A 16,802-nucleotide genomic window follows, 5' to 3' on the forward strand; every position below is an offset into this window, starting at 1 on the left:
TTCATTATGGCTTGGGGAGCCAGCAAGACCCAGAATATAGGACTCTCCTTCCTCTCAGTTAAAACGTATTTCCCAGCAGGGTGCAGTGGAGCACACACTGGGACGCAGAGGTAGGAGGATCCTGAGCTCAAGGATGCTTGAGCAACACAGCGAGAACCTGTCTCAAAACAACAACAAAATGTCCTGATGGTGTCCACAGTCAGGGAGCAAGAGAAGTAAGGGAGAGCCATAGTCAGCTGAGGAGGTTGTCTGAGTTAATCTTTGGTTCCCAGAATTTCCCACTGTCACTCAACCTACCAGGGCATCCTTCCCTAACTCCCTTCCCTATGGCTGCCTACCTGAGTCATCAGGGCACTGAGTCCCTTTGAGAGACCTGACACATGACATGAAGAGACTTCCTAGGTGGCCCCTAGGAGTTGCCCCCCTCTGTAAGGCTCTGTAAGGCTTGTCCCTACTTTCTGGTGGGCAAGGGCCATCTTCCTAGACATCATTCCTCCAGATCACAGTGACCCCTCTTTCCCTCCCAGGGCTCTGAAGTCAAAAAAACCTGGCATGACTTCACCCTGTCTGTGTGACCCAGGGAAAGTCACTCACCTTCTCTGAGAAGGTCTGGGCCTGTACTCATTTATCTCTTAAGTATATACAGTGTGCAATGAAATGAGACAATGTGTGGAGAGTTGGCACACAGCAGTCACTGACTCTGCCATGCCTGTCACCTTGGATACTGACTGCCTGAGGAGGAGCTGGCTGAATGAATGGATGGGGGATGGGTGGGGCAGACAGTCCTTATTCTGATAAGGAAACTCATGACTGTGTTGACCCCAGAGCCCTGCACACCTCGAGCTTGTCTTGAGAGGTCAGTCCTGTCCAGGAGGCTACGGGTGGTTCATTGCAGTTCCCACCCCCGGGGAGAGGGGACAGTGCTCTAGTTTGGGGCATACTGGGAGGACCCAAAAATCCTGATCACATATCTCCTTGTGGCCTTTGATGAATCCTCCATCCTGCCCAGGGAACCCTAACCCTGCCTCACCCATGTCTTCTATGAGGAGACCATGTCCACTTCTCCAGGCATGGCTGGTATCCACCTGTGCTTGGGCTCTCTTCTGGAGTCCTTCCCCTCATACAGTGTCTGCTCTGCTCACAGGGCCATGGCAGAGCCTCATCCACCTACTACCTGTTATCCATCTGGCTCCTCACGCCATTGCTGGTCACCAAGGGAACGCAATCCTCAGCCTTTCCCAACATGCCACAGCAGCTCTTTCTAGGGCCACCAGCAGCCTTTCACACACTCGAGATCAAGCCCCAGAAGCCGAGGGGCTCTCTACCTTCCCCCTTCCCCGCTGGCCTCAGCTTTCTGTTTTCCTGCTCACAGCGTCCTCCACCTGGCTGAATTTCTCTCAGTTCCCAAACATGCCAAACCTAGCTGGCCTTTGGGCCTGTGCACGCGCCGATCACTCTGCAATCACAAGCCTTCCTTTTCTGCTGCTGAACATGCCTTCGTCAGAGACTCCTTCCCCTACGCCTGGAAATCTGAACTGGATATTTCAGTGTGTAAAACCCCACCTTTTGTTCATGGGGTTCCTCTAGGCACTGCTTCCTCTCACGCGGTCCATTCTCCACGAGACAGGCATGAGGACTGATGCCCAGCAAGAGAGAGAAACTCATAAATGCACTGACTTCAGAGGGCTCAAGTAACACAGTGCCAGAAAAAGAGATGACTACGGGGGACACAGCTGAAACAAGAACGAGTGGAGCAGCCGCTGGCCCTTGGTGACCTTATGCTTGGCTATAACACAAGTCTTGATGTGTTACAATGACAGGGGAATGCATCGTCCCACTGCAGCAACCAGGAAACCAGCAGCAGCAGGAGTCTGGGGAACCACAAACAGGAGGAAGCCAAACAATACTGTAATGTAAAAAAGGCTCCAGCTAGAAAGCACCCTGAAGCCTGTGAAATGAAAGCGCACTGTAACAGGGCAACAGATGCACGGGGTAAGGGTGGGGGTTGTCAGCCAGGAAGGTACCAGGGACAATATGATGAAGTGTGAGACCGAACAGGAGCGGGAGGTCTGGCCACCTGCCCTTGGAAAGTCCCCTGCTCAGTGCTGTGGCTGTGGGGAAGAATGGGAGAAAGGAGTAACTGGAAAGCCTGCGGCTCAGAAGCTCTCTATTAAGCATGGGGATGAGACAGCTAAGGGGAGCCCACCTGTCCTTGGAGTGTTGGGCAGGAAGTGAGCGTTGTCAGAACTACACTAAACCAATTCTTGCAGCAAGTTTGTATTTTAAGCACTACTGATATTTATTTCCCTAAAAACAAACGATGTTGGGAGATGGACTATTTGATTGGCAGTGGCCTCTTTCCCAGTGTCCTGGCCTCCTTGAGCAGAGGACTGTCAGTCACACCGCCAGCCTACCAAGCACCAAGCACCCCAGACATGGTGAGGAAGCCATGGAGTGGTTTTGTTTATAGACGTTGAGATTCTGAACATTCAGCCACAGCCACAACAGTCTTAATTTGTATCTTAAAGTTTACTAAGGACTTTTCCAATTCCAAGCCCCATGAACGCTTTTCCACCATACCGGAGAGTGAGAACCTTCCCTGGGTTTACAGACTGCTGTGACCAGCATGAAAGGAACAGTGCTGTGTGACTGGTGTTAAATACCATATACGACGGTCTGCTGCAATCGGTGCAAACACCCCTCTGGCTATAGAAACAAGATGCTCAGACCACCGGAGAGCCACTCGAAACGCCTTCCTATGATGCCCTACCTGTGAGGCAGAGAGGCAGTATCCAGCCAGCAGTAGTCCCTATAGCCACAGAAGAGTGGGCTGTGAGGTTGGGCCCCAGAAATGTATGTTCTGGATGTATCCTTGGCTTTGGGTATCAGTGGCAGCAGAAGAGATGGAACACAAGATTGGCAGCAGGACCTGGAGCCGCACACTGCCTGCAAGAGTGCCAGCAGGCCATCATTTGGAAGGGGCAGTGGGAGTGACCAGTCACAGTGGTGGTAGTGGTGGCAGCCGCAGCAGTAGTGGTGACCTTAAGGGTGAAGGGTCTATCACACCAGCCACTGACCAGAGCTGAGGAATTCCAATACCCTAGCTGCTACCATAAGGCTGAGAATTCCTCACTGTCAGATTATAGATCAGACATGTGATGTTCATTGTGCCCAAAGTCAGGCTACCCCCTCCTCTCCCCGCAGTCACAGAGAGCTACTGTGAACTTACAGTTCTCAGAGCTGCGTTCTCTTCCCAACGCCTGCATGCAAGGTCTACTCTTTCCCACTTTCCAGACCCAAAATGCCCCTGAGTGACAGCTAAACTTATCAGTGCCTGTGACATCTTGCCCATAGGCTGGTTTTGAGGGTTTTACCTCCTACCACACATACCTCAAGCCTATGAGAGTCAGATACTTCTCTGGTCCTATGGAGTTGAAGGTTCTCGCTCCCATCAAGACTCAGTGATGCTGCCCATGGTATCACGGGGCAACTCTCCTACTATCCTGGGAACTGAAGACCCGAAGGATCTGTCCCTCCTCCTTCAGGTCCCTGATTCTACTCTGTAATGGCTGTCTTTCCTATTGTTCTTCCACTTCAGGGCCTCATCATGGCTGCCTGTGACTGCGAGCCTCTAACTCTCCTGAAACAAAATTTCATCTCTGCTGTCTTCTCATGATCTTGCTGTTTTCTTTTTTTCTCTTTCTCTCTCTTTTTTTTTTTTTTTGAAGATTTCTGTTTGGAGGTTAGCATGATGCTCACTGTAGCCTGCCTTCCTCCTCTTCCATGTCAGATCTGACGTGGTAGATCCTCATGGCATGGGGCAAGCAAGTTTGAGGCAGCAACCCTCAGTCCACACAGCCCAGGGTCCTCATCCCACAAGCAAACAAGCACTTCAGGACGGCAGCAACAGGGAGCCCAGGAGATTCCTAGGGCATGTCCAGGAGTGCCCACCCCAGGAGTGTGAGAAGGTGGGTTGGCTGCCTTCCAACAGTCCCTCCTCTAATATCTGTATATGTAAAGAGATTCGGGTCAAAATTAATAAATCATTGATTTTTAGCAAGCTTTGTCCAAAGATTATTACGTGATGTCATACGATTTGTTTCTCCCGGTTATCCATATATCTTAGACATCTTTGATTTTCTTGAGTCATTTTTTAAAGTGTGTGCATACGTGTGTGCATGATGGGGGACACACATGCCATGGCACACACGTGGAAGTCAGAGGACAGCTCTGTGGGGCTGGTTCTCTCCTTCCGTCTTTCCACGGGTTCTGAGCATCGAACTCAGGGCACCTGGGTTGTGCAGCGAGCACCAGTTCAGCCACCTCATTGACCTTTGAATCACACTCTTTTGCCTCTTAAGGCAAAATAATATTCCATTTTATGAATGCAATATGTAACTAGTGAGGCCGCATCAAAGGGTTCTATAATACTCTTTAAACTTTGCTTACTGTGATTACGAGCAATACCACAATAATTATATTTGTATTTAAGCAAAATGTTTGTAGTTTAGATAATATGCATCTTAAATTAAATGTCACCTACTTTGTGGGTAGTTGGGATAAGAATGGCTCTCATAGTCTCTTTTATCTGAATTCTTGGTTCCCAGTTAGTAGAACTTTTTGGAAAGGTTGAGTAGGTATGTCCTCGTTGGAGGTGTACTTCTGGACCCATGCCAGGCCAGTCTGTCTGTCTGTCTGTCTGTCTGTCTGTCTGTCTCTCCTCACCTGTTACGTATAGATCAGGATGTAAAGCTATCAGTCTGTCTGTATGTCTGTCTGTCTGTCTCTCTCCTCACCTGTTACCTATAGATCAGGATGTAAAGCTCTCAGTCTGTCTGTCTGTCTCTCTCCTCACCTGTTACCTATAGATCAGGATGTAAAGCTCTCAGTCTGTCTGTCTGTCTGTCTGTCTGTCTCTCTCCTCACCTGTTACCTATAGATCAGGATGTAAAGCTCTCAGCTACTGCTCTAATGCCATGCATGTCTGTTTCACACCAGGATGACCGTGAACTAACCCGCTAAAAGTATGAGCAGTCTCCAATTAAATGCTTTCCTTTGTAAGAAAAGAAAAAAAAAGATTTCTGTTTATTGTGTTTATTGTTTGTAGTCTGTGTACCATGTACATGCAGTGCCTAAGGAGGCCAGAAGAGGGCACAGGATCCCCAGGAATTAAAGTTACAGACAGTTAGGAAGGCCCATGTGGGTGCTGAGATGTGAACCCAGGGTCCTCTACAACAGCAACGAGCACTCTTAACCACTCACCCATCACCCCAGCCTGAAACCTGCTATTTTCTTTAACACACTACACCCACTTCCTAGGTCTACACCAGGGTTGGCACCTGTGACCTGATAGCTCTAGGGGTTCATCCTGTATGCTGCTGATCCTGGCTGCTGTCAAATGCTGAGGGGTGCAGAAGCTGCCCAAGCCTTGCCCTGCAGGAGCCCCTTCTCGCCTACCCTCAGTTTCCAGGCATGCAGAGCAGCTGACTGGGGACAGGAAGAGCTTTTCTGGGGTACCTACTACTCCCACCCCACTGAGATCCAGAATAAACACAAAGAAGCACAGCCGTGGAGTCGCACTTGGCTTTGGCCCCTGTCTCCTTCTGTCCTGGCTTCCCCTGAAGCTAGCCATGGCAAGCGAGGGGAAGAAGCTGCCCAGTGGTACCCTAGGTATCTTCAAGGGAACCAACTCTAGCTGGGCAGCTTCTTCCCCTCGCTTTTTTGGTTTTTTTTTTCTGCCTGAGAGATGGATATGAAGCTTAGGGCCATAGCAGCTACCCAAGTTCATGAGGAACCCTTGAAATGCATGCAGTTTCTGAGATGTAGAGGAGTCCCCAACATTGCCTTCTGGATTTGCTCCACATGAGGACAACCCTACATTATTTAAAAAGCCATAGTTGAAGTTTTGTTGCCAGAAGTCAAACACATTCCTAGGAGACACAAAGTCATTTTTAGAAGGTGTTTATGGTGAGTTATGTTTTCAAAAAAAAAATGACCACAACAGTATCTCCTACAGGATATTTACGAAATGTGTGCTTGATAATCCTCCTATTGAATGGTAGAGATTATATTCCTCGCCCTTGAACTTGGGTGGACCTCTCGAACTGTCTCCACTCGTGGAGAATGGTGGAAGTGGCGCTACGTGACTTCCAAGCCTGGGTCATAAAAATGGCACGCACTTCCTCCCAGCTTTCTCTTGGGACAATCGCTCTTGGCACCCAGCCACTGGCTGGGAGGAAGCCTAGACTAGCTTATTTGGAGACCACAGGGAGAGGCCATAGGTAAGTTTGCTGGCCACAGGCCCAGATGAGGCCCCAGAGAGTGTTCCATCTCCCACCAGATGTGTGAGAGAAGACACCTACAGGAGTTTGCAGTCCCTGGCCATCAAGGTACTACTGGTCTTTGAATCTTCTGGGTCAGGGCCCAGATGTTGCCAAGCAGAGATGAGTTGCCCACCAACCCTTGAGAAAATCTCTGGAAAGCAAAATGACACAAGGGTTTCACTGAGGGTGGGAGAGATGCCATGGGGCCTTCACGGAGGGTCTGTGAATGAGATGGCATCGGGACACCACTGAGGGTCCATGAGCACAGTGGCAGGCTACCCCACATCACTGAGTCCTGAACATGCTTGTCCCATGGTGACCCCTGGGCTGAGACCCAAATGATAAGAAGACACTGGCAACCAGAAAGTGGAAGCTGTGAGCCAATGGAAAAGCAGACAGCGCTGCACGAGACCCCACACACTTTAAGAGCATTGCATCCAGAGGGCAGAGAGGAAAGCTGTGGTGCAAAGGAACTGTAGAAGGTGTGCCAAGGGGTGAATGGGCCAGACACCAGTTCTTCTGGGTCCCAGACTTCTCCCTGGGGACCTGACAGAAGCCACTTCCCATTCACTCCCCATTGGCAGTCTGGAGAACCTCTGTTCCGAGGAGGGACCCCTGGGAGGAGTTATGAGCTTCTAATAGGAGAAATTTGTTTTCTTGTTTTAAATGAGAAAACAAAACCAAAGGTGATCAGAGACCAGTGTTGTTTGAAACATCAACTCACCACATACAAGGAAAAGCACAAACCCTCAGGGGTATTGTGGGGGCTTTGCAGCCTGCTCATCTTGGTTCTGGGTCCTTTCTCTGACCCTTGGTTTGGACTCTGTGAAGTAGCCACATTTAACCACACAGATGATACACCATTCAACCACACATCTTCAAGCTCCATGCACCTGCTCACGCCAGCCACCCCTTCTGCACCTGGAGATTCTCTCCTCCCAAGTCCACCTCCATGACACCTCTCCTATAAGCCATCCTGGGTTCCCATCATGCCCCTGTGATTCTGCACAAAAATACAGCTGTGCAAATTCTATTTAAGCTGAGTGATATAAGTATGAATTCTCACCATCCCCATCCTCTATTTTCACAAAAACGAGACTTGTCAGTCTGGGGAAATGGCTCATGGGTAATGGGCTCCCAGCACAGTCTGGATCCCACGTTAAAGCCAAACAGCTGACATGATCACCTGCAATCCCAGCACTTGAGTAGCAGAAGACACGGGATCCCAGGGAAAATCAGCTAGCAAGTCTAGCCAGAATTGGTGAGCATTGGGTTCAGTGAGAGAACCTCTCTCAAGCAATAAAAGATGGAAAATGACTCAACTTTAGACCTATACACATGTATTTACATACACATACATGCATACATGTGCGCCTGCACACATGCAAGCATTCATACACGCATGTAGGTCTCTCTCTCTCTCTCTCTCTCTCTCTCTCTCTTCTCTCTCTCTCTCTCTCTCTCTCTCTCTCTCACACACACACACACACACACACACACACACACACACACACACACACACACACACAAACTACTTAAGAGCAAATTTTGGGCCTTTTTCATCTTTGGGGCTCCAAGGCCTATTTCAGTAACAATGACAACCAAGTAGCCTATGATATTTCAGGGTTAATTGGAGGTTGGGGAGAGAAGGAGAATGGGGGAATTAGGAAGAATAAATGAATTATTGAAAGATGTATTGATCAATGGAGGGGAAGGGAAAGGGTGGTTGAATGCATAGATAAATAGATAAAGCAAGAGGTGAGTGTGTGGAAAGGTGCGTGGATAGGGAAAGGAGGGGAGGGTGTGTGTGGATTTACAGGATGGACTGGCGAGTAGATGGCAATGAGGTAAAGGTCTGGAATAGCAAGCCAGCGGTTAGATGGTTGATCGATAAAGGTGGCAGATGGCTATGTGGAACCGGTATTTGGTGCTGTGGAGATGAGAGGGAAGTGAGTGACCAAAGCCATCTAACTGGATAGGAGGGGACATGCAGGAGGGTAGAAGCTTTGATGGTGGGCTTCTGGAAGGATAGAAGGGGGCACCTTTGTCAGGGCCCAGCAAATCAATGTTCTAGGCTTTGTGGACCACACTGGTCTTTAAAGGCTCTCTCACGTTCTTCTCTGTCTTCCTTCACCAACATTCAAAAACACAAAAACAATTCCCAGCCAACAGACTCCCAGAACCAGGCCCCCAAGGGGCAGGAATCAACCCGAATAGCTTGATTGACCCATTAGCTCTACTGACCATTTGGCAAGCATGAGGTTGAATCCCGAGTCTGAAAAACAGAAGCCTGCTCCCCTCCCCACAGCACGGTGGCCTTGGGGGAGTAGAGAGATCTGAGGGAGAACCTGCCAATCCTAATGAGTGCGATGAACCTCTGGGTTGGCTTGGGTGCTACATCCTGAAGTCTGTGTTCTACTTCAAGACCAGCATCTCTGGCTTGGAGCCATGCGGTGGGGTCTCTGCCACTTCTGTCTACGCAGCTCTGATGTGATAACTGCTCAGCATCGCAGTTCCAGAAAGCAGCTTCTGAGCTGATTTCCTGGCTCTGCCCTGCCCAGGATGGCACTGTGGCTTGCCAGCAGCTTTAGCCTCTTTCCACCTGGCAGGAAGTGATGCACACTCACACTGGTGCCTCATAAAACAAGAGCGCCAAGCCCATGTGAGGCCATCAGGCAGGAGCTGGCAAGGGAGCAGAATTCAGGGGTCCCAGGCTTCTCTGCCATGCTGGGTCACCCTTTCAGAAACAAAGGTGGAGAGGGCTGGGTACTTCAGTCCTGGGAACTTCGGCACACAGAACTGGAACCCCAAACAGCTGCCCATGCTGAACCAGAGGACTCTTCTGCCCTCCACCCAGAGAGCCAGCTGCTCCCTGCTCACATGGGGACACCGCAGCAGCATGATCTCTAACTGGCTCACCCCGAGGCCTGGCTTCCTGTAGGACCCTGGGAGGTGGTCCTTTGGTCTTCTGCTCTGAGGAGTGGATCATGCATAAGGATAGTGGAGGACGATAGGAAGTCCATGTCTGCCTTGGCTCCATCACTACGTGGCCTTGACCCAGTCATTTCCTCCGAGCCTACACGTCACGACCTGCCAAATGCCCACCAGTGACCACTGGTGGCTCTAACATTCTATGAGCTGAATAAAATAGCCAAGGAATTGATTATCATGGCTGAACTGCTGCGGGGCTGGAAATCCTCAGACACTTGGGAGAGCTGCCACAGGCCTAAACATCCAGCCCCCTCATCCTTGCTGCATGCAACCCTCCCTGTGACTCAGCCTGAATCAAAACCACCTCCTCAGGAAAGCCTGCCCAGATTCTCCAGATTCCCCATAATTGTGGCCCTGTCCCTGCACCCTTAATGATTTCTTCCTGCATTTGTTGCTGGAGATCTAGGGAAGAGGACACCAGGGTGACTGAGAAAGCCCCTTGATTCCCTGAGCAACTGTCATGGTGCAGACACATCGTAGTTCATACAAGGACCCAAATATAAGGCACTGGCATAGAGTTTAGGCATGGCTCAGCGGTGGAACACTCACCTGGCATGCTGCAAACCCTAGGTTCTATCCCCGGCACCACACAAACAAACACAGACTGCTTTGGGGATCCTCGCCGATATCCAGACTCCCTCCCAGTGCCCCCTGCCAGAGCTCCCACTCCACCCAGGCACGGAGTCATTCTGCCTAGTACATCCGTCAGTAGACTAGGCTTATCTGAAGAGCCTGGCCCAGAGCCTCAGCCACCAAGCCTGTTAATGTAGCCACCCCTGTGTGCACCCTGATTTCTGCCTCTCGGAGTCCGGCTCTGTAAAAGGCAGTTAGTTAGAGATGATCAGAATGACGAACTCACCAGGCTTAAGTGCTGCAGCATCTGCACATATCTGTGGAAGGAGAGAAGGATGGTGTTGTGTTAACTCCATCCTGGACAAGCCAGGAGGGGCAGGGCTTTGTGGGCCAGCCCCAGGCAGCTGCTGGAGCACTTACGCTTTCTCTGAAGACAGCAGCTCCTGAGCGATGACAAGGGCTCTGGACTGTCCCTCAACCTGTGGGGGGAAAAACAGTGAAAATCAGGGTAGGTAGTTGAGAGGACAGCTCTGAAAATAATCAGGCTGTAAGAGGTGGGTCTGTGTGTTTGTCACAAACAGTGTGACCTGCAGCAAGTGCGGTTCCTCTCTGAACCTTGGCTTCCTCCTCTATACACATGGGTATGAAGAGTATCTACCCCAGAAGGCTGCCAAACAGATGCCCTGTGTGGTGCCTGACACAGCGCTCAATAAATGTCCCTATTATGGTGACCTTGGCATCCAGCTCAGCGTCTCACTGGCCGGACGACCTGCTGTATGTATACTAAGGGGTCTCTGGACACACGTTCCCATCTTCTTTCAGAGTCTTTCCCTACATCTTCTCTCCCCATTTTTGACTCTTTCAGGGTGAAGCATCTACAAGCTCATGTCCTGTTTACTTTTCTCGTTGCTGTCACAAAAGGCCTGACTAAAGCAACTTAAGAAGAAACAGTGTATTTTGGCTCACAAGGTGGGGGAAACACGGCAGCTGGCCACATTGTTACAGGGCCCACAGAGCAGAGAGAGAGGAGTGCTGGACTTCCCCTCACTGTCTCCTTTTCATTCAGCCCAGGACTCCAGCCCAGAGGATAAGGGCTCTGGTAGCTAGGGTGGACCTTCCCAACTCAGTTAACCCAACCTAGAAACCCCCTCACAGACAAGCCCAGAAGTTTGTCTCTAGGTGACTCTAGGTCCTGCCAGGTCCACGGAATTAACCGTCACAGCTCCTAGCCTAGAGAATGCCAGAAGTCATTCTCTGATCTTCGGCCACAGCATTGGTTTTTGCCATAGGCGCTTTCCTGTGTGTCTTAGGAAAATCAACAGCGGGCATGGCTTCTGTCTGCAGGAAGACACCAACACCCCAATCCCAAGTGACACTCAAAATATCTTCAGACACTGCCAGGCAGACGTCCCATGCTGATAAAATCAGATACAGTGTCTGGCATAGATTAACATAGACAACATAAACACAGCCTTTCCCCCACTGCCGGGCCCTGATGACTTCCTGGAAGTCACGGCGGCCATTCTGTCAGGGCAGAGGCTGGCCTAGGTCAGTCTCCTTTCTGTGGCACACTGTAGCCTCCAGCTGGAGTGTGAAGACAGGAGAGAGAGCCAAGAGACCCGGGGAAGCCTCTGCTCCTTGTTCATCGCTTCCCTCCTATGGGAACCAAACAGACTCATATCCCATCTGCATCCACAGGGCCAATGTCAGACTCACAAGGCAGAGGCTCTAGCCGAATCCACAGGTGGGAAACCCTCACAAGGCAAGATGCATCTAGCCAGGGCAGGCCTCCACAGCCCGGGGGACACACAGCAAAGCATCCACAGGCAGTGGTATTTTGCAGGCAAGAGACGTAAAGGTGTCTGTCTCTTATAAAATGAGGACAGAGAGTCAAACTTGTTTCAGTCTCCCACAGGCCAGTAATTCATCTGTCATACAATGTTGAGAGTCACTGCTCTGGTGTTAGAAGACCTGGGTTCAAATCCTGGTCCCTGCTTTTTCCTGTCTTTGTGCCTGTGGACATTATTTCTCCTCCCTGAGTCTCAACTGTCAACAGGAACAATAATATCTACCATGGCATACGAGCTCCCAGGTAGGGACACTCAGGAACTGCCAAGCACAGCCCTGACCTATGTGCACTCATTAGCTCCCTGAGTACAGCTACTTCAATCAACTCTTTTTGCAGATGTGGAAACTGAGGCACCGATGAATCCTACCCTTTGCATTAGCTAAGATTCTATCCTAGGTCCAGCTCCAGTGTCCAAGCCCTGGCAAAGAGCCAGCATGGCTAAGCACACATGTTCTCCTGACATCCAGGTTGTATCTAATAAGCCTGCCTTAAGTCCAGGAAACAGCTAAGTCAGGACATATTTAAGTCAGACGTAGTAGCAGGTACCTATAGTCCTAGTGGGAGGAGGAGGATCACTTGAACCCAGGAGTTTAGGGCTGGCCTGGGAAACATAGTTAGACCCCGTCTCTAAACAAAACTAAACAAAATAAGTGCTTTTGTTGCCCAATAAGCCCACTGTAATATCAAAATACTCCAGGTCAGTCCACTGTTCTGTAAGTAGGGGACCATCTGCACTCAGTGAACTCTGCATGTCTGTGCTCAGTCTATGTGCCGAGTGTTCCTGTTTGGCACCTGACTGGGTCTGGCATTGCAGGCTGGTGTCCTTAGACTTGGCTCCTAGCTGCCACAGAGCTGTGAACAGGCTAGTGCCTGGTTCTTTTCTGTGGGCAGCCGTGTGGCCATGGGCCAGTGTTAACATGCCTTGGTTGCCTCATATGGAAAACAAGGTGTCTACCCCCCACTGCAGGGACACGGTGATGGATGGGAGAGGTTTCACTCTTCCCGGACTTTTGAAGTTGTCGTCATCACTATTGTTAGGATCTCTGCATTGGGGACAGACTTCTGGGAGGGCTCTGGCACGGACGGCTCTGCACGTCCCTCCTGCCAGACAGGCAGATTCGGGGTGGGACACACAGGCCACTCTGCTTCAGCACTCCAAGATGATGGATGCGCCTTCACTGGGGAGGCCTGCCAGGCTTGGTGCCCCAGGTTCTTCCTCCGAAGCTGCTTCTGGGTGGGGACCAACTGGGCCATTTAACACACATGTTTATTTAACCAGGAAGTGAACTTAGAGTCTGAAGGCAGTGTCCAGGGACACGCTTCTGGGAACAGGGCTCCTCCCAGGAGCATCGGATTGGGGCATGAAGGCCTGCACATGGTATTGCCCAGAGCCAGATAGGGAGTGTTGACACCAGACAGCTGCCTGCCCCTACCTGGAGCTGTCCCAGTGCCAATCAGTCCTGCCCCTTCTCCCCACTCTCCAGACAAATCAGTTACTATCAGGCTCAGCTCCTCAGGCCAGTCCTTCCGCTAGGGAGTCTCATTAAACAACAGGTCCTGGGAAGAGTCCAGACTGCTGGCTCTGTCTCCGTGTCTTGGTTTCCCCAGCTGTCAGAGTAGGGAGCACTAAGAGCCCCTGGGTCCTCCTTTTCCTAACCAGCATCTGTGGGAGTCTGGAAGCTCCTCCCTGAAGCTAGTCGGAACTATGACAGCAGTGAGCAAGAGCAGGGGAGCCAGGTGAACCTAGCCACCTTTCCCTCAGTCAGATGTAACTGGGCACTCCTTTCCACACTGGTTTCTGTTCGCTTGACTCAGAATAGACAGAGTGGCCTTTTATGTCAGTAGATCATGAACTTTGCTATTTATACGTGAATTACAAGATGCTTTTTTTCTTTTGAAATGGTCTGATGTAGCTCAGGCTTGCCTCAAACTCATTATGCAGCTGAGGGTGACATGGAACTTCTGATCTCCCTGCCTCCACCTCCCAGGGTTGGGATTACAGGTGTGCGACGGGACGCCTAGGTCAAATGGTACTAGGAATCAGATCTAGGCCCTCAAGCATGCTAGGCAAATGCCCATGCTTTAAAATGTCCTCAGGTTTGCATTCGGATGTAAACAAAGATGAGAAATGGCTTGTGACAAGATTCCTTGGGGCTTCTATTATGAAGAGGAAGGCTGTCCCACAGGAATGGCATAAGACACAAATGGACACGTCCTCCTAGAGAACACAGAGCTTCAGGTGGTGAGCCTGTTTGAAATTACGTTGTGACACAGGCCAGGGAGTCCCAGCTGGGGCCTGTCTTTTAGGATGGTCCAAGTATGTCCAGAAACAACACAAGCTTCCCCTCAACCTCCCAAGGACCCCAAGATGTTAAGACCCAGGTGGGGTGGAGTAACAAAGAGGGGACCTGCCCTGAACTTCCTTATGACAACCTGTTCAGGCACACGATCACACCCAGCACAGGAAGGGCACATGTCTGTGGAAATTTCACAGGTCTTCGGCAAGTAATGGGCCTGCCGTTGAGCTTCGGAAATGTTCCCATGTCATGCCTGACAAGGGGCAGTGCTCAGGCAGCCAGACGATTCCAGGAATTCTTGTCCCCAAGTTGCCTAGTGCTCCTGCTTTGGGACAGCACAGTGCTCCCTGAGACTTGGATCCAGCAGACACACTAGGGGAATGACTTGCTGATTGTCCCCATGGTCACCTGTTGTTCCTGTGTCACATGGAGAGGGATGGGGATGTCAAAGAGGAACAAGTGCCTGCGGGACGATGAAGGAGAAGGGAAAGCAGAGACACACAGCTTCCTGTGACCCAGTGGAGAGGGAGGAAGCGGCCTGAAAATTCTGGGAGGGAGCTCCGGGTCTGGCTGTGGTTTGTGACAGACCTGCAGTGGCAAAGTGCTGTCTTGGAACTCTGTCCTATGGTAGTGAAGACCTCTCTTTACTCCTGATGTCACCTCTGAGCTGTTAAGGCCCCTGAAGTGAGCGCTGCTTCGGCTTCAGTTCCTTCTTGGGAGACACAAGACTCTCCCGTGTCAGTGACGCCTACACCCAGCAGCGGCTGCCCACCTCTCTCCACCCAGCCTTTGGAAAAGCACCTTCTACTTGCCACTTGTGCAAGTTAGACAAGATGCCATGAATAGTGGAATCCTGCAGAATGGCCCTTCTGTGCCTGACTTCTTCACTTAGCCAAGCGGCCTCTGACATCATCCATTCCTAGAAATGGCAGGATCTCCTTAAAGGCTGAATACTACTTCACTGTTAAACTATGTATGCATGTGCATATACTATGCATGCGCGCGTGTGCACGTCTGTGTGTGTGAGCATGCACATGTGTGTGTGAGTGTGTAGGTCAGGAAACAGCTTGTGGGAGACAATTTTCTCTTACCACCATCTGGGTCCCAGGAATCAAACTCAGGCTGTCAGATTTAGCAGCAAGTGCCCTTACTTGCTGAGCAATCATGCTGGCTCCATATTCCTTTGTGTACATGTGTGTTGGTGTAGGAGGTTTTTCTGTTCATGTGTTGCTTTCATTGGTTATGAAAAAAAAGAAACTGCTTTGGGCCTGATAGGGCAGAACTTAGGTAGTCGGAGAAGACAGAACTGAATGCTGGGAAGAACGGCAGAATCAGAGAAAAGCCATAGATCTTCTGCCTGAGATGGACCTGGTTAGAATCTTGCCGGTAAGCCGCACACATGGCAATACACAGATTAATATAAATGGGTTAAATTAAGATGTAAGAATTAGCCAATAAGAAACTAGAGCTAATGGGCCAAGCAGTGTTTTAATAAATAGAGTTTCTGTGTGGTTATTTTGGTGTAAGCTAGCCAGGCGGCTAGGACAAAAAAGGGATTCTCTCCTTGCAACAGTGTGTGTGGACCATATTTTCTGTACTCCTCTATCACAGACAGACACTCAGAGAGTAGGCTTCATGTTAAATGTTCTTAGCATGATTATGAAAGAAGAGCTTTTAAATGCCCCTTCCAGAATCCAGAGTGGCAGTATCTGTGACTAACTTGCAAGTTCCCATGCTGGCAGCAGGAGGAGCCAGCTCACATCTGTCTTGTCCCTACATCTCACTTTGGCTCTAGAAGGTTAATCATGACCTTAATCAAAGGTTAATCAAAAGCCAGGATGGTGTCTGGATGGCAAGACTTTCTCGTGTCATCTCCTGCCTCTTGTGGACACGTGTTCACCTTCCCCTGAATGCTGGCTAGTTGTTCTATGTCAGCTTGACGCAAGCTAGAGTCATTTGGGAAGAGGGAGCTTCAGTTGAGAAAAAAAATCCTACCAGATTGACCTGTGGGTAAGCCTCAGTACGTCTGTTTGTTTGTTTAATGAGTAGGGTGGGAGGGCTCAGCCCACTGTGGGTGTTGCCATCCCTGGGTTGCTGGTCCCAGGTTGTATAAAAACAGCAGGGTGGGCAAGCCACAGGGAACAAGCCAGTAAGCAGCATCCTCCATGTCCTCTGCATTAGCCCCGCCTCCAGGTTCCCACCTTGAGTTGTTCCTGCCCTGACTTCCCTGGATGGTGAACAGCAAACTATAAGCTGAACTAAATGCTTTCCTCTCAAAGTCGCTTTTGGTCGGTGTTGTTACACAGCAATAGAAACTGTAACTAAGAACTCCTGTAACCATGATCCATCCTCTTATGAGGACAGCTCCCCCACCCTCGCTCCTATAACACCTGCATACCCCAACCCAAGCCTCAAACACCTCCCCAGTGAAGCTCGGCTCACACACAGCACCGGAGCTGCCCCAGCTGTCCTGCCCCACAGAACCATTGCTGGACTGAGAGACACATCACAAACAAGTTGGTTGAACGGGCATGCCAAGCTTAGTTTAAAGGTTGTCAAGGGAGGAAATGGTGTTCTCCAGCTCCCCGCAAGGCTGGGTGTCCCATTAGCATCTTCACCGGCATCCCAGGGCAGAGGGTGCTGCTGAGGCTGACCATCAGAGAGTGCACAGGGACAGCGGGCATCATGGCATTGTGCTATCTGACTGAGGCCTGGGGTGGGATCTGGGACATGGGTCGTCTAAGAGGCACTCAGGCGCTGTAGGTGTTT

At 50.4% G+C, this 16,802-nt stretch overlaps 1 protein-coding gene across 1 annotated transcript in view; it reads right to left on the reverse strand.

Moving 5' to 3' along the window:
* Fgd5 (FYVE, RhoGEF and PH domain containing 5) overlaps positions 1-16,802 on the reverse strand; it is a 102,492-nt gene that overhangs the window by 34,585 nt on the left and 51,105 nt on the right. Inside the window, exons 4-5 of the mRNA XM_075983459.1 lie at positions 10,308-10,366; positions 10,174-10,204 (exon numbers count right to left, since the gene is read on the reverse strand). Of these exons, the coding sequence (XP_075839574.1) occupies positions 10,174-10,204; positions 10,308-10,366 (90 nt within the window). The remainder of the gene's footprint in view (positions 1-10,173; positions 10,205-10,307; positions 10,367-16,802) is intronic.

This window comes from Microtus pennsylvanicus, chromosome 8 (genome assembly GCF_037038515.1).
Source record: "Microtus pennsylvanicus isolate mMicPen1 chromosome 8, mMicPen1.hap1, whole genome shotgun sequence".
NCBI lineage: Eukaryota > Metazoa > Chordata > Mammalia > Rodentia > Cricetidae > Microtus > Microtus pennsylvanicus.